The sequence below is a fragment of the Meriones unguiculatus genome, chromosome 7, assembly GCF_030254825.1.
Source record: "Meriones unguiculatus strain TT.TT164.6M chromosome 7, Bangor_MerUng_6.1, whole genome shotgun sequence".
Taxonomy (NCBI): Eukaryota; Metazoa; Chordata; class Mammalia; order Rodentia; family Muridae; genus Meriones; species Meriones unguiculatus.
The window spans coordinates 113,486,413-113,510,064 of record NC_083355.1 but is presented as its reverse complement, the minus strand read 5'-3'; the positions used below and the strand labels follow the sequence as shown (position 1 = coordinate 113,510,064).

The 23,652-nt window shown below is 52.0% G+C and overlaps 1 protein-coding gene across 2 annotated transcripts; it reads left to right on the top strand.

Moving 5' to 3' along the window:
* Nucleotides 1–9,828: 9,828 nt before the first annotated feature.
* Slc25a29 (solute carrier family 25 member 29) lies at nt 9,829–19,105 on the top strand. 2 transcript variants are annotated; one of them, XM_021642569.2, is made up of 4 exons: nt 9,829–10,013; nt 14,173–14,216; nt 17,166–17,249; nt 17,530–19,105. In XM_021642569.2, exons 1-4 carry the CDS (start codon nt 9,980–9,982, stop codon nt 18,277–18,279), a joined length of 912 nt encoding a protein of 303 aa, XP_021498244.1. In that variant the 5' UTR covers nt 9,829–9,979; the 3' UTR covers nt 18,280–19,105. The 2 variants fall into 2 exon arrangements, with proteins under 2 accessions (XP_021498244.1, XP_060244150.1); XM_060388167.1 differs by lacking the exon at nt 14,173–14,216.
* The last annotated feature ends 4,547 nt before the right edge of the window (nt 19,106–23,652 follow it).

The window sequence follows — 23,652 nt, the reverse complement described above, 5'->3', positions numbered from 1 at the left end:
GCCCCCACAGGCTCATATATTTGAATGCTTAGTCACCAGGGATTGGCACTATGTGAAAAGAGGTGTGGCCTTATTCGAGGAAGTGTGTCACTGGAGGTGGTCTTTGAGATTTCAAAAGCCCTTGCCAAACCCAGTCTCTCTCTCTCTCTGCCTATGGATTGTGATGTCGCTTCCAGCACAGTGTCTGGCCTCCTCACTCCCCACCACCTCCTCGCTTGCCACCACGCTCCCCCCATGATAAAGGACTAGACCTCTGAAATCATAAGCAAATCCCCAATTGAATGTTTTTTTGTTTTTTTGTTTTTTTAATAAGAGCTGCCCTGGTTGTGGGGTCTTTTCACAGCAAGGGAACAGTGACTAAGACATGGAGTAACTCAGGTCTATGCTCTGACTAGGCAGTCTGCAAGCTGTTAGCCACATAACAGAGTTACTTCAAGAGGCAAATAGCTGGGCTGATGAGATGGCTCAGTGGATAAAGTGCCTGCCTGCTAACAAGCCTGAGTTCGATCCCGAGACCCACATGTCAGAGAAAAGAGAGCTTCTCCTCAAGCTGTTCTCTAACTTCTGAGTGTGCGTGCACATAAATGAATGTAATGTTTTTAAAGAGAAAGATAAACAGGGTGAGACTTCCCAGCAGCATAAGTGCCCTTTGAGTTTCTTGTAAATAATCCCAAAAAACTCACAGGTCACTGATCTAGACTTGGGTGGAATTCTGTCTTTGGTCTGCTGATGCCATCTGTACCTGGAATGAAGAAGCTTTTCTTTACTTTGCACCAGGGAGAGTCACATGGCATCCAGATTAGCAAGGAGAGAGGGGAATAAAAGGAGGTAGGTGGGCTAGGTGAAGGAGTATGAACTGAGAAGGTGACGCGCAGTCAAGTTCTCTCACTCACCAGAGCCTAATTTCTCCCATACTTCATCTTTTGAACAAATGTGCCCGACTCACCAAAACCACAACTGGGCCCCAGACTGTATGGCTGCCTTATATTGGTTCCTCATTGGCTGTAAACCCCCACAGACATTGCTAGCCCGTGCTGCCTTTCCTACATGTCCATAGCGTACAGTTCAGGGTGGGCTTGCTGCTTGGGTGGTTAAGTGGAGGCAGGTAAAAACAGGGCAGTGAGCAGGCAGATGGGTTGAATAAATAGAGAGGCAGGTAGAAGAGGGAGGGTGGGGTGGAGGGTGAATGGATGGATGGATGAATAAAAAGACAAGCAAAAGGAAGAAAGTAGGAGACTGGAATGAATGGAAGAATGGGATGGATGAACGTGTAGAAAATAAATGAAAGATAGGCAGGTGGCTGAGGAGTCTAAGCGAGGGGAAGATGAATGGGTAGAAATGGATAAACAGAGCAACAAAAAAAAAGGCAGAGTCAAAGATGGAGAAATGAATGGATACAGCAAGGAAAAGATTGGTAGAAACAGGATAGCTAGATGGATGCAAAAATGGAGCATAGACACATCTGGATAGATAGATAGATAGATAGATAGATAGATAGATAGATAGATAGATAGATAGATAGATAGATGAGGGACAGACAATGGAAAGGATGATAGGAGGAAGGGGTGGGAGGTGAGTGGCTAAAGAGTGGATCTAGGCCATAGGAAGGCAAGGTTTGCTGTAGTCCGTGATAAAAGCAGCTGAGGAGCAGACAGAAGAATAGAGCTGCCTGTGCCTGCCCTGCCTCCTTCTGGAGTGACTGTCGTCATGAGGGGGCCTGTGAGATATCCAGCCACCTTCTTCTCTTTGCTGGAACTGATAGAGAATGTGGCAAGGAAGGAGGTGACCTCTGCTAGGGAGTTCTGAATGTGTGAATTGGGAAAGTATGGTACCCTTGGCCTGAGTTTGTTGTGGAAAGCTGCATGCCCAAAGGTATGACTTTGGGTCAGTGACATAACCTCCCTGAGTCTTGACTTTTGTAGTAGGCAGTGGATCTCAGGTCTGCAAGGACAACAGGAAAAGCCTAAGGCATGTCTGATGGGGGTCACATCCTGCCCTGGGCTAGATAGCTCTTACTGGTATTCAGGGCGGCTTTCGGCCTCCTTCACCTAGATCTCACAGCCTGGGGCTGCCACCAAGGGCTCTGTGGAGAACACAGGCTTCCTGAGTCCTCACAGAGGGTCTGGACACATTCACCGTCCTGCTTAACCACAAGTTACACCCAATTCAAGAGGCTGATAGCATGTGCAGGCCGGACAACCCAGGCCTCAGAGGGACCAAAGGGACCCCGAAAACTCTTTCCTGCTGAACATGGTGACACATGACCGTAATTTGGAGTTGGAGGCAGGAGGATCAGAAACTCATTGCTACATGGCAAATGTGAGGCCAGCCTGGGCTACTTGAGATGCTGTCTCAAAAAAATAAATTCTGCCTCAGCTCCCCAAGTAGGAGGAAGCACAGCCATGAGCTACCATATCCAGCACAATGAGCTTTGAATTTTTTTTTAAATATTTTTTAATGTATTTTGTGTGTATGTGTGTGACTGCTATTGTGTGCGCTGTGAGCATGCAAGCGCCTGCAGAGACCAGAAGAGGGCATGAAGTCATCAGAACCAGAGTCAACGAAGGCTGTGCGCCACCCAACACAGGTACTGAGAACCAAACCTGGGTCCTCGGCAAGAGCAGGGAGAGCTTGCCACTGCTGAACAATCTCTCCAGCCCCCAGCTTTTCTAATACTTGGTCTTAACTTCCTTCCTCTTCCTGTCAGGTGTCTTTTTTTTTTCAAGACAGGGATTTTAGCCTTGGCTGTTCGAGACTCTTTGTAGATCCAGCTAGCCTTGAACTCACAGAGATCCACCTGTCTCTACCTTCCTGAGTGCTGGGATTACAGGCTTGTTCCATGGCACCCAGCTCTGTCCATGTGTCTTTACCTGGGTCCCTCGGGATCCACTTCTTGTACATGTCAGGACCGAACCACAGCCTGTGGCTTTAAGCCAGAGAGCTTAAGGGAAATCGGCCCAGCCGTGCTGCATGACCTACACAGATCCGTTAGCCTACCCAGGCTTCACTTAAGCTGAAAGCAGAAATCACTTTGTACAGACAGGCAGAAGTTAGGCTGTAATTCCCCACCCTCCAGTGCTGGGTTTGGAACCTGGGACCTCATGCTTGCACAGCAGGTGCTAAACCTCTGAGCTACATCCCCAAACCCTAGGCTCCACCTTTTAAGGATGGAGTGCCAAAGATTTTGTAGATGTACTTTAAATAAAATGTGTACTGTGCACACACACATACACACACAGCCAAAGGTGTTGGATCTCCTAAAGCTGGAATTACAGGGATTTGTGAACCACTCAACATAGGTGCTGGGAAACTCAGGTCCTCTGGAAGATCAGCAAGTGTTCTTTTTAAAAATATTTTATCTTTATTTTATGTGCATTAGTGTTTTTCCAGCATGTGTGTCTGTGTGACAGTGTCAGATACTGGAGTTACAGACAGCTGTGAGCTGCCATGTGGGTGCTGGGAATTGAACCTGGGTCCATCTGGAAGGGAGGTCAGTGCTCTTATCACCTGAGCCATCTCTCCAGCCCCCAGGAAGTGTTCTTAACATTAAATCACCTCTCCAGCTCTTGGAGGCACACTTTCAAATCATTAAATTGCCAGGAACTGAGGCTGCAAAGTGCAGCAGGCTGTCCCCAGCTGGGCTACTCTGGAGGCCAAAGAGGAGCTGTCTGAGCTGTCTGGAGGGGGCTTTTTAGCAGGCAGCAAGCAAGAATATGTTCCAGAGTGGGCTCCAGGAAGCCAGTGGAGTGAGTGGGAGGATCATTATGAGTTGGGACACATTTCATAGGTGCAGGGACATGAACAGGGACATGAATAATGGGGTGGCAGCAATTTGGGGTGGGGAGATGGAACAAAATTACAACAAGGAGGTGAAAGACCCTTACAGGGGCTGTACCTCGGAGGTGAGCTACACCATTCATGCTTCCCACCCTGCCCGGCATAAAAGCCTGGTGGGGCAGACAGAGCCCCACATAGCAGGGGAGGTCAAAGCTGACCTCTGTGCCCAGGGCTGCCCCTCAGGCTGGGCAGGAAAGCAGGGGGATCTGTGGACACTGCCTAAAACCCCACCAAGGTTCACAGAACTTCTGGCTCCAAGATACTGAACGTCTTTCTTTAGCCTTCCCCTCAGTCTGGAGCTGCCCAGCGCTCCCTTTGGCCACATCTGATATTCATGGAGTGAAATAACCACAATGACAGTGACCAGCCTGAGCTCAGGACACAGTATCCTCCCTGCCAGCTGCCCCTCCCTCTCCTGCCTCCTGTGGTGCCAACCCCAACTAGTTCTGCCACATCTCAAGTCAAGGCTGTGTAGGGCACACCGTCCTCCTTAGGCCACTGCCCCCAGGGTCTGTTGATGTTGACTGTGGGCTGGGAACAGCCTGCTCCTGGCATCATCAGGCTGCCAGTGTGCCAGTGTGAGCCCAGGGGGCATTTGCAGGGTAGATCATGTGGCCAGATACCCATGAGAGATTCCCCATGGCCTTCCAGTTTGGGGTCACCCCAAGCAGGACCCCTGCAGGCTATTTTCACCTATTTATTTATTTTTATTTGTAGCTATTCATACCAAGTCTCATCTTGAGTTTCTGGTGTCCACTGACTCCTGAAGGCCAAGTGGGTTCTGAAGCAGGCCAAGACAACCTCTGGTGAACCAAGAGCTGACCCAGGGGAACTGCTGGAAATGTGGGTCTCCCAACACACCTACAGCCAGGGCTGGGAAGTGCAATTATTAACTTGATCCTCATTCTCTAACTCCTGGAACCAGAGCACCATGGGTAGCAGGACAACAACAGAGTTGAATATCATCTGCTCCCCAAATCCTTCCCCAGCCCAAGGGCACCCATAGCCTGAAACAAAGGCCCAAACAAAGATTCCAGGCAGGACTGCCAAGCCAGCTCATCCTAGAACTCTGAGACATTGTTCCCAAAGCCCTTAAGGCATGCCGAGGAGGTTGGCTTCAAAGCAGGCTGCCTCTGCTGCTAGGGGCTGGAAATCTAAGGAAGCTGTACAAGAACTCTGCGGTTCACTTCCCTCTTGGAAGCCTGGAGTGGGTGCTCATCAGGACAAACCAGTCCCAGCTCTCTCTGCGGCATCCTGCCAGGCTGGGAGCAGGGTTGGTCCCTACCCCTGCAAAGCTGGCCCCTTCCAGCATTTCCCGGGCTCCTCAGGGAGGCCTGCTGACTGACTGAGGAGAGATCTTCCTTTAGCACAGGCTGGCCCTGAATTTGTGAATGACCCTCCAGCTCCAGCCTTCTGACGCTAGGCCCTGCTGGAGATCCTGACTCAGGTCCCCTCTGTACCTGGCTAAGCCATATCTTCAATCTCTTACTGGATTCTTTATTTTGTGTACATTTTTGTTGTTGTTGTTGTGTGTGTGTGTGTGTGTGTGTGTAAGTGTCGAGGGAACATCCATGCCACAGCATAAGTATGAAGGTCAGAGGACAAGTGCTGGCTATCAGTTCTCTTTTTACCATATGGGTCCCAAGAATCAGACTCAGGTGTCACCCACTACTCCATCTAGATGACCCCTGCTTACAGGACTGTTATTGTTGGCTGTTTTTCTCACTAGATACTTCTGATGGTTATTCTTTGTTGTCACCTTGACTACATCTGGAATTAACTATAATCCAAAAATGGAGGGGCACACCTAGAGGGATTTTTGCTTAAATTCAAGGAGAAAGATCCACTTCTAATCCAGTCTTTGAGGTGAGAAGATACACCTTTAATCTGGGCCACATCTTCTGCTGACGGCCTATTTAAAGTACGTGGAAGAAGGAAGCTTGCCCTCTGCCTGCTTACGCTAACTCTTGCTGCCAAGTCCATTCCTTCATGGCCTTGAAACCTACTTTTTCAGGATTCCAGCATATACCAAAGAGAAGCTGAGATATCCAGCCTCATGGACTGAACAACTTACTGGATTCTTGGACCTTCTGTTCTTAGGCAGCCATTGCTAGAATAGCTGGACCATAACGTGTAAGCCATTCTAATAAATCTATTATTTATATAATATTATATATAATAATATGGTAATATTATATAATATATATTATATAATAGATTTATTAGAATGGCTTATAATATATATAATATATATTATATATATAATATATAGCATACAATATATATTATATATTAATAGTGTTAATATATAATATTACATATAATTATAATTATATAATATACTATATAGAATTATATACTATATAATATATAAGATATCTTATAATAATATATAATATATAACTATATTATATAATATATAATTATACATTTTATCTATAATTCTATATTATATATTATATGAATATATAAAAATATATAACATATATAGTATAGTATATATATTCATTCTATAAATTCTGTTCCTCTAGGTTCTCAGCCTTTCCAATGCTGTACTCTTTAATTTAGTTCATGTTGTAGAGACCCTCCAGCCATAAAGTTATCTTTGTTGCTACTTCATGAGTGTAATTTTGCTACTGCTATAAATCATAATGCCAATATTTTTGGAGCTAGAGGTTTGACAAAGGAGCTGTGACCCACAGGTTTCGAACCGCTCTTTTAGAGACCCCTGACTCATATGGTGGCCAGCAGAAGATGTGTAGACCAGGCTGGACTTGAAGTCATGAGATATCTGCCTGCCTCTGCCTCCTGAGTGCTGGGATTAAAGGTGTGAGCTACCACATCCACCCTTACAGGATTATAAAAAGCTATTACGTATTTGTGTGTGTAAAAATAGAAGAGGGCATTGGATTCTGCTGGAGCTGGAGTTACAGGTTCATGAGTGTCCAGACGTGGGTGCCTCGATCCAAACTCAAGTCCTCTGAAAGAGCAGGGGTGCTCTTAACTGCTGAACCATTTCTCCAGACACCTCGCCCCCAAGATTTTGGTTCTGTTTTTCGGGGTTTTTTTTAATTCTAAAAACATTTCAAACAATTGGCACCACCCATTGCTCATCTGTCACAAGCCATGTGTCCCTGAGACATGAGACAGCCAGTAAAGCCCGCCTTCCTAAAGACATCACCTTGTGGATGTGGGGGGACAGGCGGTAGGATTTCCACCCAGTGACTGCCACAAGAGGAGAAGACCACAGTGGTGTTTCAGTCAGGCCCCTTCAGTGAGGAGTAGGTAGAGCCCAAGTGCTAGAGCTAAGCAAGGTCAGGGAAATAAGTTCCCAGCAGGAGGCGGGAACACGCTTGGCTTGTGAACTAGAGCTGAGAGGGAAAGGGCTGGAAGATGAGTGATTACAGCCCTGTCGTCATGGGCCTGCTGCGTTCTTGGCATTGAGCAAGTGAGGTAGGAGCTGACTGACAGCCCACATTTGTCACTCAGTGTTCAGGTTCCAGGATAGGGAGACTGTAGAACTTGATGCTCCTTTTTGGCCACTATTGCTTCTGTTTCCACACCAGACCTGTCTTATGTAAGAACACAGGAAAGAGATTTCCAAACAAAACATGTCAATATGGGCAGTGACGGTCCCTTCCCCACACTGCCTCCCTCCTACTGCTCCCCCTTTGGCTGGGATCCTCAGAGCTAAACAGACCTCAGTACCTGTGGGGCAGAGTTTGAAGACTTAGTGCATTCCTGCTGTAATTTTACCCTTGTAAAAATGCAAGAAAGCAATAAAACAACACAGGCCCAAGGTACAGGCACTGTGGCACTCTTTCTGGTCTCTTCCCAGCTAACTACCAAGGTCAAGTGTTTGGACCCATCTTGTCTTCTACCCCACATCATCAATGCAAAAAAGGCCTCAGAGCAGGACTCCTGTCTCAAGTGATTCCTTCCCTGGGGGCACACTCCGCCCCCACAGGACAGATCCTGACCCACCCAGGCAGCACACGACCTCAGTTTAGCCTTTCATTCCCTCACACATTTTGGCCCCAAACCTAAAAGTCCAGAAATAATGCCAGTCAGCCACCACTGGCCCACCCATGCTCTGCCTACAAGATACCCTAGAGGGCTGCTCACAGCGTCCGACTGGATCCCTGCAGGAGCTGTCCCTGGACTCTCCCTCCAGTGGTTCTGAAGCTCAGCTGTGGAGTACCTGGAGTGGACCCTTCCCTTGCAGTCCGTAGAAGGTCCGAATTCCACACAGCCAATGCGAGGAGTGACAGCGATGTAAAGGTAGGCTCTCCGATGCTCCCGCCCTTCCTTCTCTCTGGCTTTTTGATGCACACTCTCTTGAAAACAAAACAAGGGCTGGACAGATCAGGCTCGGCAAGCCACACTCAAGCCTGCCCAGCATGCACTAGGCTGAGTTCCACCGCCAGAGAAAGAAAAAGAAATCAGGTGTTATGGCGCACACCTGAAGCCTTGGCGCTCAGGAGGCCAAGGCAGGAAGGTGTCAAGTTCTACCCCAACTTGGGCTACATATCAAGATCTTGTCTCAAGAACAAAATAAAAGCCACAGGTGGAAAGGACTGCCTCATTGGTTGTTCTGCCGCTTTGGGAGGCAGGGGTGGGAACCAGGGGCATTATTATTATTATTATTATTATTATTATTATTATTATTATTTATGACTATCCCTAGATGAGGACTCTTGGGTTTAATGTCACAGGCCTCAGGGGGAACCCTATGCTCACCCAAGTTCCAGCGTGAACCTGTTTCTCCCTCTTCTCACCTGCCTCCAGGAGGCACTCAGATAGCTCAGAGGCTGTGGAGAGCAAACCCAGGCCTCCAAACCCCACTCCAAGGCCCAGTAGCCACCACAAGCACTGGAGTATTAGCAGGCCTGGACTTGGGTAGCGGCTTCACGAGGAGTCCGTTCAACTCTAAGGATAAACACCACCTCCCAAAACCCGGGGGGCCTTGATCTCAGGTCCCGGCTCACCGGAGTTTTTTAAAGATCTGTCCCCCCACCAGATCTGCTATGCCACAACTTCGTGCCCAGTTCAGAGAAGGTACAGCTAAGAGCAGTGTGCAGGCAACCACGGGAGGCTGTTACTCGCCCGTCAGCTCAAGAGGAAGTCACGACCAACAGAGAACCCCGGAGTGGTGGTCGTGTCCATCACTGGGACCTGCTTCAAGACTCCTTGCCCTTGTAAATATTAGGGGCAACTGGATCGGGTTCCTACCCTACCTCACCCTTATCGCTCTCCAGGCCTGAAGCACTTGAGCACTCCTTGCAAGCTCACCCAGTCCCAAGGCCCAGGGCTGCAGCCCAATGTCCGCCCCTGATCTATCCTGGAGCCTTCCTCTCTCCATAACCTTCAGCGACTCCCAGGAGCACCTCCGGGCTTGGTGGCGCCCTTCCATGCACCTGCCCCTTCTGTCTGAAGAGTTCGTTTCTCCTCATTCAAACCCAAGTGCCTTCCCCTGCCTGGGCGCACTGGGACCTCAAATCCCCCAGCCTCCTCCAGGTGGGTGGCTGTTCTCGAACTTTCACAACCCGTAGAGTCTTGGAGAGTGGCGGCGTTCCACGTGTGCCCGCCACAGTGTCCCCATGACAAGGACGATGAGGTTAAGAGCAGAGCGGCATCCAAACACCGTGCGGCCCCCCGGAGTCGAAGCAGAGCGAGCGCCACCCCTCGCACTGCGCGGTTGGGAGGTTCCCGGCTCCGGTGCTCAGCGTGCCCACCGCACTGACCCTTTCCTGCGCCGCGCGGGCGGGCCCGAGAAGCACAGTCTTTGTCTGCTGCGCCCCGTGGCGCCCCCGCCCACCGCGCCCGAGACCACACCCTCCCGGCCATCCCAGCCAATGAGCTTTGGCGGCGGTACCCGGAGCGTTGGGTGTTGTCTGCGCCTCGTGTATCTATTGGTTGCGCTCTCCATCCGCGGGGTGCTGCCGCCGGCGGGGCGGGGCGCGCGGGGCGAGGTGAAGCCCCGCGTGCTGGACGCCGGGGGAGCCCTTTCCTAAGAGTCATCAACCAGCTGCCACCCTGACCCGGCTGCGCGCCCGGAGGACAGACAACCCGAGCCCCGACGGCCAGCCGCGGGCCGGGGCCCAAGGAATAGTAGGACTCAGCCGACTCCCCCGGCGGGGCCATGGCGCTCGACTTCCTGGCTGGATGCGCCGGAGGTAAGGAGAGGACGGGCATGCCAGGCACGCAGCCTGCCTGGTACGCGGGGACAGGTGTCTTCCTGACCTTTCCTTACATGCTCTCTGGGTGCGATGTTTGGGGATCCAGGTGGCACTGCAGCTTGGCTGGAGGCAGGGACAGAAAAGGGAGGATGAGGGCGAGCAGCCTCCCTTCCCGCAGCTGTTCGAACAAGGCTGTTGACACTGCGCGACCTCCTTGAGGGCTGCTCTCACCTTCGGCGACCAGTGCTTCCCACTCGGTGCTTTGAGTTGCTGGAGGGCTCAGGAGAAGGAGAGGCGGTCCACCAGGTGGTCATGTCAGCCTCACTAGGGAGAGCAACGGTGCGGACCTGTTGAACCTTTAGTGCCTTTTCTTGTACCTAGAGGGTAGTTTATTTAGCAAGTATTAAACAGAGACCCTGGTTTAGCCTACTTGGGATTCCAGGTGAATCGGCTGAGGTGGCAGTGGCCTGGCTGGTTATGTCAAGGCTGAGTTCAGTTCTGAGGCTCAGGCCTGGCTCCTCACCTACGTGTCCCTACTGTCTGTATCGGCTTACCGTCATAGACCTACCCGGAAAGGTCTTGCCTGGAACAGTGATTGGCCTTGGCCTTAGGTACTTAATCCGAGCACTCTTCTTCCTGGGTGGAGAAGGCTGGTCTGGCAGGATGTCATCCCAGGGCTGTGGTGGGCCCACAGGGGGCTTGAGAACCACCTGGCTGTTACCCAGTCTTTCCTCTCTGAGCTGTGGGCAGGGAGACAGAGCCCAGAGATTTCTATAAGTTGGTGGGGAATTAGAGACCCAGAAAGATCCCCATCTTAGCCCCCACCTGTAGCAGGACAGACAAGGGCCCCCTCCGTGGCCAGGCCCCCCTTGTATTGCAGTCTCCCCAGGGTTCCCTCTAGTTGTGGCCTAGTCATACAGTTGTGGGAAGGAAATAGTCACAGAGGCCAGGCCTGCTTGGAGACCCTAGCCCCCCTCCCCCACTGTTCATCCACCCCCTTCGGTGCTTGCTCAAGTAGGCCCTCCATGCCTGGGTGCCCATCCATCTTCACCCAGCCCATCTGAGGGGGATCATGTGCCCTGCCTCCAGGCCTGGTCTGCATTCTCACCCAGGGTGCATAGAGAGTGTCCAACTACTCGGAGGTAACGCAGGGTGTGTCTGAGGTTTCTGGTTCGTGGAGATGTAACTCACCTGCAAAGCCTCTTTTAGGCTCGTCCAGTAAGGAAAGAAACGGGGGGTGGGAATCACGCCCTCATCCTCTCTGGAGGAGGAGGGCTGCTTGGGGGGAGGGCAGACAATGATCTGATTGTGACCCGGGCTGGTCATCCGGGTTCCCCTCACTGCACATACTTACTCAGAGCAGGCTTGTCAGACCTGCTCTGAGACAGGAGGGGATCTGGCCTTCTAAAGCACTTGTCTGGTTCCTTCTGGCTTTGTCCTTTCTCAAGGAAGGATGGGATGATGGTGGGACCACTTTCCAGAGGAAGAAGGCACTATGGGTGTGCCTGAGTGGCCCCGCACACATCCTATCCTGCTTGGCAAATGTCTCGACTGGCGGCTGGTTTCTGGTAGAAATCTATTGGGAATGCTTCTGCCCGCTCCCTGTCATGAGAGGATGACATGTCTTAAATCTTGAGGCCGCAGTGGCCCCTGGGTTCTGGATAGGGCGTGGGCCGATGTGACAGAAATGTCAGATCACCAGGTCTGTGGAGGGGAAAGACCTGTCCTCTCTCCCAGAACCGAGTTGCCAATGGCCTTCCTGTCCTCGGATGATCATGGTAAAGTTGCCTTGGCTATAGTCAGTGGCTTTGGAGTTGGGAGATGGGTCCCTTTCTGCTGCTGTGACTACTTGGGGGGGGGCTCTCAGAGATGGTGTGACTGGGCTCCCTGGCTCACAAAGGGACTGTGAAGTCAAAAGGACAGGGATAGGAAGTGGGAATGCCATGGCCTGCCAGTTTGAGAGCCTCTTGAGGCTTCCCCACAGAAGTGGTTGTAAGTCTTCATAGTAAAGATGTGTTGGAAATGGCAAAGACTGTTGTTGCTGGCAGCTGCCCACAGCTGGGCTCTCTCCTGACACCGGGGTGCCCTCAGTGGGAAAGGGAGGTAGGCTAACAGGGCATATCCAGATGCCCAGCATACCAGCCATGGATGCTAGGCTTTTTGAAGCCCTAAGAGATCCAGATTAGCCTAAGAAAAGAAGTTCTGGAAGTAGGATTTGCAAATACAAAAAGGGCCAGGCAGGGGCTGGGCCACTCTGCTCTCTGAGGTCCTGGTTCCACTCCAGCAACCACTAACCAGGAAGTGGAAAACAGGTAGAAGCCAGTGGCTCTCCAGGGGAGGAAAACAAGGTCCCACCACTAGAAATAGGTGACGTTGGGGAAATGTGAGGGGCTCCAGGAAAAAAGAAGTCTGCCTGGAGATGGTGACTAGTGGGAAGACATAATAGTGGAAATTTCCACAGCTTGGAATGGGGCATGGATTTGCAGCTAGAGGACTGCCAAGCAGAGCTGCTTTAAAGCAACAGGCAAACCCTTGGCATCCCTGGTGACATTCCTGTAATCTGCACGTAAAATCACAGAGGCTGATAGAATAATTGGAGAGGGTCAGCAGTGGGTGCCTCACCCACAGGGCTGGATGCAGCCCAGCAGACTGTAGGACGGGAGGAGCAGTGGGGAAGTGGCCATGGTGGGGACCTGTGATGGGCAAGGGACCGCGATGCTGACCTTTTTCCCTGTGCAAAGACTGGGGCGTTACTAGAAAGCGTTTTACTGAACTAAAAGTGCTGAAAGCTCAAAGAGCAGAGCGAAGGAAAGTCAGGAATGGTAGCATGCTGCAGAGACAGGCTAGTCTCTTGAGTTTGAAGCCAGCCCAGTCTATATGGGGAGATCCAGGCTGGCCAGGGTCACACAGTGAGACCCTGTTTCAAAAAGAAAAAAAAATTGTTTTTGTGAAGGACAGAAACATGAAACAGGATGGACATTACAGAAAGATGCATGTCACAATTTGGGGGCAGCCAAACAGGACCAGGAGAGGTAAGAGGTCAGGAGGCAGCCCAAGGGCATGCCTGGAGCTCTCCTGGCCACACACCATGTTTTGGGCTTCTCAGTCTCGATTTTCTCGGCTGTAGGAGTTAGTCATCCTCAGGAGCGGGAGAGTTAGGATCGGTATGCGCCGGGAACGGTGACCAATCGTTTGTCATGTTACTGCACATTGCCCAATATTAACCATGCAGTTAGACAGAAAGTCCTAGCAGCCAGAGGGGACTTCTTTCTTCCTGCAGTGCTAAGGGAGGAACCTAGGACCTCAAGCACCATGCTCACACACTACTGTTAGCCCCAAAGAGCCTCTTTGGCAGATGTTCTCAAGTTCTAGAGAAGGAAGCCTCCCTGACTTGTTTCTCCTGTAAAATGCGGTCATGGGGCTGTAGGGGCTGCGGCGTAGGGGAGTCAGCACTGTTCGCTACCCACAGGACACTCTGAGGAATGTTAAGCCTTTGGGAAGGAGTGAACCTTGTTCTTGGGGGTGGAGCTCTGGCAGGCCCTTAAAGGATAAGTAAACTGAGCATGACTTGGATAGGCTGGCCTGGTGTGGCTCTAGGAAGGTGTCAGTCAGCCAGCAGGCAGCAGGTTCTCGGGGAGTTCTCCTCTGAGATTCCTAATATCCAGGCTACCCTGGAGGAGGGAGGGGAGGGGAAAGAGAGGGAAAGATAGAGAATGTGTGTATATGGTAAATGCCTTTCAGGTGAGCAGAGTAAGGCCAAGACGAGTCCGTTGTGAGCATGTCCAGAGGATAAGTAACAAGGAAAATTCAAATCCCAGTGACAGGCTAACCTCCAACTCCAACATCCCTGGAGCCTCCTGTTGTATCAGGCATGGAATGATGCTACACACTTAGTTCCCTAGGGGACACATCACCTCGGGAGCCACAGGGGAAGAAAAGGGACAAATGCTTTGAGCTCAACTGTTTGCTGGTTGGCTCTTCTCACCAAAGGGAAGGTTATGGGATTCCCTTAGCTGGGAATGGGCTGAGGGTCCCATAGGGACCTGGTCTCCTTCCCATGTGTAGTGCCTGTCCAGCCTTGCCAGAACCTTACCCCCTGCCACCAGGATTCTGAGGGAGCTCTGAGGCACTTGGTCACAGGTACTTTTTCTTCCAGGTGTGGCAGGTGTGCTCGTGGGACACCCTTTTGACACAGTCAAGGTGAGTCTCTTATGCAGCCACAGGTGTTGGGCACAGGCCTGCAGGGTTTCCGCTCCAGGAACACAGTAAAAGTCATCCCTTGGGTTTTAATGAAGGCAGTTCATCACTGAGTGAGCTGGGGCTGTGTCTTCCCCCGGAGGCTGAACTGCATCCCAGCTCCCAGCCACCTGTTCTCTGGTTCCCAGAGACTGAGGGATTGCTGGCAGGTTTTTTTCTTTTCAGCCAGAGGGAGAAAGCTCTTTTCTGATGTATGGTCCCCTAGCATCTTCGTTGAATTCTATTATTTTATGTGATTTGCTTGCATGTACTGTCTGTGTGTCATGTGTGTGACTGGTAGAACTGGAGTTACAATGTGGTTATGAACCGCCATGTGGGTGCTGGGAATTGAACCCAGAACTTCTGGAAGATCAGCCAGTGAAGTTAACTGCTGAGCCATCTCTTTAGCTCCACCCCTAAACATATTCCTGAAAGAAAACTAAGAGGTGGGAAAACACAGAAATCTAAGGAATCAAATCTTACTGGGCCAGGTGTGGTAGCACCCAGGAATTCCAGCCCACAGGGAGTTGAGAACCTGAGGCCTGCTTGCGTAAGGAAAGCCTGCCACAACAGCAGGGTGTGGGAGCAGACACTGAGATAGAGCTTTGGGGGGGCTGAGGTGGGAGGATCAGAGGCTTGAGGCCAGCCTGGGCTGCATAGCAAGACCATGTCACAAACGTCTGATGGATTAAAGTCAAGGATATTTCCTTCTGGTCTTTATGAATGGATGCTTGTCATGAGTGCTGGCATGCTTCTTTGAGGCAGTGTCACCCAGCTAGGTCCTAAGGAACACTACCTTCAAACGGCCAGGGTGCGGACTATGAAAGTCAGTACCTCCTTTGCCTCACACTTCCATAACCAGAGCTCCAGGTTCTCAGACTCCCAGGTCAGAAGTCAAGGAGACGGACCCACATCCTCTAGTGGAAAGTCCCTGTAACCATTTCCCCTGTGGCTGGAGTTGCAGGGGCTCAAGCTATTCATAGCAAGTCCCTGTGCCTGCCGTTTTCCCAGAGCCCAGGCGGCCTGTGCGCGGTAGGGTCCTAGGCCAGACATGTTCTTGGCACACTCTGAGCCGGCTCCTTTCACGTTGGTGAGGGCAGAGCTGGAGGCGAAACACATCATCCCCAGCTGGGGTGAGTTTCACTTCCTGCTTCTTCCCTTTTTTTTTATTTTTCAGTGAACCAGGTATTTGTTGGCAAAGAAAGAAGCTCAATTATTCAGAGCTGGGATTCCTCCCAGTGTGAGTGTAAGGGCCTGGCCTTTTGCACTGGCTTTGACCTGGGTCCAGGCCTCCTCTGCCAGCTGCTTTAGTGCCTGACCTGAAGCCAGACATCTGTGACTTGCCGGGTGGATGAGGTTATTAAGGTCCCATTGTCCACTGCACACCAGGATAATTGAGTCAAGCTAATGGGTTACTGCAGGCTCCCGGCACAGACCTGCCACGCCACAGCAGGCTTCCCAGGGGAGAAGGCTGGAAGAGCAGACTCTCCTGGCAAGCGGTGGCCCATGAATTCCCTTCGTGGGCTCGAAGGTACAGCCTGTCCACAAGGCAACCTGCCACACCCACATTCTGCCTGGATGCCTTCTCCCACCCGCCACAAGGGTGCCCAAATCCACCTGGCAGTGTGTTTAGATCTAGTGGTCAAATCTTGGCCCCGCCCCCAGCTGTGTCCAGCCTTGAGTTTACGTCCTCAGCCTGGCATTGCAGAGGTTGTTGACTTGATTGGGAGTAGCTCCCGAAGCAGCCCCCGGGGAAGAAAGCACTTTGTCCTGGCAGCCCCAGCTCCTCCGAGTGGCTGAGCCCCCAACCACCCCTCTGCAGTTATTCAGCCACAGGAGTCATCCTATTGCCCATGGATATCTGGAAAATGTTCTTTTAGAACATCAACTTATACAATCCCCCACAACTATGGTTGGGCCATTGGTATTGTGTTCAAGCAAACTGGCCATAAAAAGCTGTTTGTTTGTTTTTAATGTGTATGGGTATTTTGTCTGTATGTCTGTACGTATGTGTACCATGTATGTGACTGATGCCCATGTTGGCCAGAAGAGGGCATTGGATCCTCTGGAACTAGAGCTACAGAAGATTTGAGCCACAGAGTTGGAGCTGGGAATTGAACCTGGGTCCTCTGAAAGAGCAGCCAGTGTTCCAAATCACTGAGTCATCTCTCTAGCCCCTTGTCTGTTTATTTCTGTGGTGGTTGGGAATCACACCCAGGGCCTTGCTCATGCTAGGTGAACCCCTATCACTGACTACAGCTTGAGCCCCTAACTGACCCTTTCTGAATCGGGTCTAAGGAGCTTCCCAGCTCTTGAAAACATGATGTGACCTGGTTTCCCCCACAGCCCTAACTTTGATTCCAAGCCTAGGAAACGCCCCTCACCTCAGGCCACCGTACAGCCAGTGTATCAAGAGCAGATAAGCTCTCAGGCAACAAAGAGCGCTTTGACACATTAGAGATTCTGGGCCACTGGGCCTGGCAGTGTCCCCAGGTCCTGCAGTTATTGCCATGGGTCCCTAAGGAGGCGGTCAACTGTCTGTCACCGCTCATGACTCATGGCCATGGTTGTCAAGGGCTACTAGCAGGGACCAAGCAGGAGCAGAATGGAGGTCCAGTCTCCTGCCCTGATGGAGGTTAGCGGTGGAGGTTATCCAGCCCCATATGGAATGACAGGTGTCACCTCAACAGCTGAGCCAGTGATAATGCAAACCAAAGGTCTTGGGGACTCCCAGCACCTCCAGGGCTGGCTGGCCTTGTAGCTGTTAGCTCTCAAACACCCAACCCAGCCCCACCCTGGCATCCCAGATTCACAGAAAGCCACTCAGCTGCCAGCCCTGTGTACCGCAGGCTGGGGGGCAGGGATTGCTTCAGTGGCTCTGCCTGTTCCAGCTCACTGGCTCTTGTCCCGCAGGTGCGGCTGCAGGTACAGAACGTGGAGAAGCCCCAGTACCGAGGGACGCTGCACTGCTTCCAAACCATCATTAAACAGGAGAGTGTGAGTGCCTGGGCAGGGCAACTGTGGGGCTGGGGAGCAAGCCTGAGGGTGCCACCACACCGAGCCAGATGCTCAGGAAAGGCTATCAGGGCACCCCTGAGGGGCCGTGACTGTGTGAGCTGATTGCTGGGGTGTTTTGGATTGAGGCCGATGCATCTGACAGAATTCTGCATGCTGCCTGTGAGCAGCCAGGTGGGGAGGGCCTGAGGAGAGTGAGTGTCTGGGCAAACCAAGCAGGGTGTGGCGCCCCTCAGCCCTGATGGCATTTCTGTCTCTGCAGGTGCTGGGCCTGTATAAAGGCATGAGCTCGCCGCTAATGGGGCTCACCTTTATCAATGCACTGGTGTTTGGGGTGCAAGGCAACACCCTTCGGGCCCTGGGCCAAGACTCACCTCTCAATCAGTTCCTGGCCGGTGCAGCAGCAGGCACCATCCAGTGTGTCATCTGTTGTCCCATGGAACTGGCCAAGACGAGGCTGCAGCTGCAGGGGCCCCGTACCTACAAGGGGCCCCTGGACTGCCTGGTACAGATATACCGCCAGGAGGGCCTGCGTGGCATCAACCGGGGCATGGTGTCCACACTTCTGCGTGAGACGCCTAGCTTTGGGGTCTACTTCCTCACCTACGACGTCATGACTCGCGCCATGGGCTGCGAGCCAGATGACCGCCTGCTGGTCCCCAAGCTGCTGCTGGCGGGTGGCACGTCAGGTATCACGTCCTGGCTCTCCACCTATCCTATGGACGTGGTCAAGTCACGACTGCAGGCCGACGGGGTGCACGGAGTGACCCGCTACCACGGCATCGCCGACTGCATACGGCAGAGCTACCAGGCCGAGGGCTGGCGAGTCTTCACCCGGGGACTGGGCTCCACTCTGTTACGCGCTTTCCCTGTCAACGCTGCCACCTTCACCGCCGTCACTGTGGTGCTTTCATATACCCGGGGTGAGGAGGCCCAACTAGATAGTGAGGCAGCTCCGGACACCTCTGCCACTCCTGCCGAGCCTGCCCTGGCCCATCCATCTCGTCTGTGATGCTGTCTGTCCCACCAACTGTCCCAGGGCCACGTTGCTGAAACTTGACACAGAGAATGTGGCTCCTCAGCCAGTCTTCTTCCTCACTGGCTCATGATGCCAGCCAGTCTATACTCCACCAGCTTCCTATTTCCTCAGCTGTAAAGTGGGGCTCTTCCTCTTCCAGGAAGATGGAGGCTGGCTAAGTCTGCACTGTGCAGGCAGAACTGCCAATCAGAATCTTCCAAGCCCAGCACTCCCAGGGCCAACTGTAACAGGTTGGCCAAGGACCCACCCATACCCCAAATCCTCCATCACCAGAGTCCCAGGAAGGTACTTGGCCACCTCTTACCGTTATCGGCAGCGGGAAGCATTCAATGAAACCCACCCATAGGCCTAGCTTCTCAGCTGCTGCCCCTTAACTGCAGAGTGGGGCTGGGCCCTGGCACCAAGCCTGTTGAGGATCCTGCCAGTGTAGGGCCTGGGTGGGGAACAGATGGGCCACTGGCCTCAGTGTCTCTGCAGTGAAATTGTGTGACAGCTGTGGCAAGCCAAGTCTTCTCATCTCTGGGCCTCAGGCTACCTGTCTGTCAAATGGGGATCTGGATCAGCAGATGTCTGGTTCACTTATTGGCAGACAGGATAACCAGTGGTGGGTAGGCAGAGGGCCCAGGAGAGCAGTCTTTCTGGGTATTCTCAGTCCTGGACCCCTGAAGGCCCAGAGCTATTGGCACCAAGTACAGTGTAGACAGTTTGGGCCCGCCTAGGTGGGGAAAACTGTGTTCTCTAGCCGCCTGTCACTGCTGTACAGGAGCCTCTAAAGGAATAAAGTCTTGTTTTCTAAGCACATGGGGCTCCTCTCTGCACACCGCAAGGGACTTCCTTTCCTTCCTAACCCTGGAATCAGTGTACTCGGACCTGGCCACGAGACTTGGGGCAGGTCAAGGGTACAGCGAAGCCTTCCAGTGCCAGGGTTACAATACACACTCAAGCCCTTTGAGGAGTGGTGGACAGGGGCAGCTCGGGGCTGCCTGTGGCTTCCTCCAAGTCGATAACCTTCGTAGTGGCTGAAACCAGCAGGAGCTGGTGACACCACAAAGCAGTCCTCACTAGCACTGTGAGAGCTGACCAACGAGCTTTCCCATAAACCTGGGTTAAAAGGAATGGTGGTGGTGGTCACTGAGTTTATCCTAATTTTGGTTGTGTCCTGGGGGCACACACGTGCCATGGCACACAGGTTCAGAAGACGGCGTGTGAGAGTTCTCTCCTCCCACCATGAGCTCCAGGGACTAAACTCAGGTCATCACACTTGGTGGAAAGCTTATCTGCTGATCCATCTTGCAAGCCCAAACTTGTCTTATTTTCTCCTTGTCTTGCTCTCTCATAAGAGCTTTATTTTGAGACAGAGTCTTGCTATGTAGCACTCAGGCTGGCCTCAAATGGACCAGACTCCTGTGGGGGGGGGGAAGGAGGTGGTGGCGTGGGAGGAGCCCACCCAGGCTGTGGGTGTGAAGGGAACTCCCCTAAGCTTAGCCTCTGACTCAATCAAGGTCATCCTCCTGCCCCTGGGCCACCTGCAGTCTTGGAGCACGTCCTGTCCCTGCACATGGTGTGGCTGCACCCCATTAAATTTAGCAGAAGTACTTAGTTCTTGCTCTGTTTACTTTTAGGGTGAGGGCTTGAGGCTAGGGCCTTTCGCATGCAAGCACTCTCCTGCTGAGCCACATCCTCAGTCCTCCTCCATCTTCATTTTGAACTCCAGTCTGTATTGCAGGCAGGCCGTGAACTTGAGATCCTCCCGACTCAGCCTCCAGAGATGCTAGATGAATAGCTGGCATCGCCAAGCCCTCCTCCCCCATTCTGCTCTTTGCTGTTGTCACAGGTCCCTCAGGCTGTGGCTAAGGCTCTTTCCTCAATTCCCAGATTCCCCACAGCTCAGAAAGCCACCGACTTCCCCCTTCAAGTGGTGACAGCGCTTTATTCTTCAGCGCTGCGATTAAAGGCATGAACCACTATGTCCTGGACGTTCCTGGACTGACTTATCTTCCCGGGTCTCTAGGAGCTGTCGGTCAAGGGAGGAAGAGCAACAGCTGGAGGAGACTTGGGAATGCGGCCGAGCCAACAGCTAATGAGAAGATGCAGCCCACACCCAGAGGTGGAAAGGGTGGGAGGAAGGCAGTGTGCGGAGACCGTCTGGATCATGCCGGGGCTGGAGTTGCACAGTGGCAGGGACTGACAGCTTGCAGGCCAGGCCTGGCCTTGAGTTACTTCATCTTACAGACGTCACAGCCTTGACCTCAGTTACTCAGCTTTGAGTGTGCCAAGAAAGGGTGACTCCATGACCTGTTTACACGGGTCAACACCATCTGCTAGCACACCAGCAGGCACAAGCGGATCGTTTATTTGTGCAAAAAAATGATCCCTGTGACTGTATCAAGTCACATGAGAAACACCAGGCAGGTGAACTTAGCAGACACACTGGATGGCACCACCTCTCCTGGGACTATACCATGAGCACTGGACCTGTAAGGTGGCTCAGTGAAGAAAGGTGCTTGCTGCAAACCCTATTGACCTGAGTTCAATCCCTGGAACCGACATAGTGGAAGAACTCAACTCCTCCAACTTTTCTTCTTGACCTCCACATACCACAGCGTGCACGCGCACATTATTTCATTTAAAAAGGAGTTCCCCAAGACTTACACAGCAGGCCTTTTGACCACTGCCTGGCCACTCACTGTCACCCTTGTCCAGGAAAACTGCCACCCGACAGTGAAGGACTGCCCGAATCCTCTGCCCCAGCCGAGTGTAGGCTCCCTCGACGGTTAATCTCAATCCGGTTGAACCGCCCCCCCCCAACAGCCCACCTAACCACCTGTGGCTCCTAAGGCTCAGCTGGCTCCCATAGCGTACTTGGTACTTCAAGTACTTCACTGTACCAACTCACCGCCTTCTTCAACGTGAAACCTCTTTAACCCTTTCTTGGCTGTTGTCATTATGTATGTATAATTGTGTGAAGTGTAAAGTATGACCTGAAGGTGAATATCAGTGATTAAGACTAATAAGGGGTTGGAGAGATGAGCCAGGTTAAGAGCACCTGTCGCTCTTGCAGAGGACCCAGGTTTAATTCCCTCTATCCGTAACTTAAATGTGTTTTACAAAAAAAAAAAAAAAAAAAAAAAAAAAAAGACCAAAACAAAATATTGGTTGCTATATTGTTTGGCTACCAAGCTCAGTTGATATTTACTTGACAAATAATTTCTTTTGTTTGAGACATGGTCCCATGTAGCCTAGCCTAGCTTGGAACTCACTGCACAGGCAAGGTTGACTTTGAAGTGATCCTTCTTGCAGTGGCCTGGATGAGATTTAGAGGTGTTGGCCATCACATCCAACTAGCAACCTATTGCCAGCTAGTAAATCCTGACATGTGAAGACACAAATGGGTCCCTTGATGTTCCTACCTGGGCTAATCCTGGTTGTTGGGTTTTTCTGCTGCCAGAGGGTGGCGGGGGTCAGTGAGGACTGTGGCCTCAGATAGACCTTGCTGCAAAACCAGATCATAGATAGCATTGACCTTGAAAGGCTGTTGAGGATGTTGAATGCCAAGCTGCTGGCCCTGTAGTCCAGGACTCACTAGTGTGGGGCCTATGAAAGGCTTGCATGGCACAAGGGGGTCATGAGTGCTTTTCACTTCATGAAACACTGCCTCTATCCAGGCAGGTCAAGGCACAGGGCAGGACGCTCCCTGTTCTCTAGACTTTGTCTCCCAATCATTCCCCCAAGAGATTTGGATGGTAGCCTTGCCCTTCAAGGCCAAGGAAGAAATCCAGACCCTGAGACAGTCTTGCTTCCTTTCTTTGGCTGTATCCAACACTTTCAGGCCTTCACTTTTAACACTTGCTTCGTTCCCCTGCCCTGAAGCATTCTAGGACTCTGGGTACACCTGCTCAGATGCCCCAAGTCTCAGTCCCAACACTGAGCCCACTCCTTTGTGCACTGGACCCACAGTCTGGTCTTCATAGCACAGACTAGATCCCACCACTTCCCTGGATAAAACCCAGTGGGCGAGACAAACTCCCAGCTCTGCCTCTCAACTTGTGAGGGATGCATTGGCAGTGTTCAACAGAGCAGCCAAGAAGTAGTGCAAAAGAAGTGACTGACAGCCCTCTCACAGGTCCACAGAGGCCAGCAATCTGCCACCCACCCCCACCCGTTCTATGTGTAGCCCTGGCTGTCCTGGAACTTGCTCTGTAGATCAGGCTGACTTTGAGTTCGGAGATCCCAGAGATCCACCTGCCTCTGCCTCCCAGAGTGCTGGGGATAGATGCCATGTGTCACCACATTCGGCTAACCCGGCACTTTTTCATAGCAAAACTTTTAGTATGTCTCCTACGAGGTAAGGTACAAGTGCCAATAACGTAGGGCCATGATTTCCTTAAACAGGGTCTGACATGTAAACACACTGACTGAGTCAAGAATCTGGGAATCCCAACAAGGGAAGCTGGGGTACAGTGATTCCTTTGGAGGTTGGGGCAGATGGGCTGGGGTGTGGGCGAGCCTTCTCTAGTGCCCACAGCAGCTTGCTGTTCTAGCTCAGAAGGCCCAGGTAGGGCAGAAAAGCCCACTCTACTTGAAAAGGGCAGTCAGGGCTTCTCTGACAGGAGGCTGAAAGAGATAGTTAGGCCAAGGGACCAGAAACAAACACCACGCAGCAAAAAGCTAAAAGGCCTGTGTAATTGGCCCGTGGAGAAAGTTCTGGGCCAGTTTCTTCACTCTTAGCACAGAATGAATGTTCTCCACTTCCCCCAGTAGTATAGAAATGAAAGATACATTCACAGGTTAGTCAGTCCCTCAGAGAAGCAGTCTTCGGGACTACCTAGAGAGAACAGCTGTTTACCAGTGGAAGATGCGGGAAGGGATGTTCACCCCAGCGCTGAGGGCCTGAGCAGCCCTGGGCTCACAGGGCTGGAGCCTTGCCACCTCAGCAACATTGTGCCTGCAGGCCCACTTCAGCATTCGTGGGGGCAGGGAGCCTCGCTTGTCACACCATAAGGCTCCAGGGCCCCAGAGAGGCAGAAAAGCGCATTCCTAGCCAAGTCCCTAGCAGTTGTTATGTTTTTAAACCTAGTTTTATGAGCCCATTTTTTGGCTCCCAAACTTCCGGGGCCAACAGTGGGGATCACGAGCCCCAGCTGTACTGTAAGCTCTTGGCTGTGCTTTCTGGAGAATAGGCAGGGCTCTTAAAACTGGCTGGGGAGTGGAACATTTCTCGCACTTGCGACTGGGGTCCCAGACACACGGTTTCCGGGTAAGAGAAGCACCTGCATCTTCCCTGGGAGTTTAGGGACCCTCAAACCAGGTGGGGTAGCTCACCCCCAGCTTAATTAGGGTAGAATG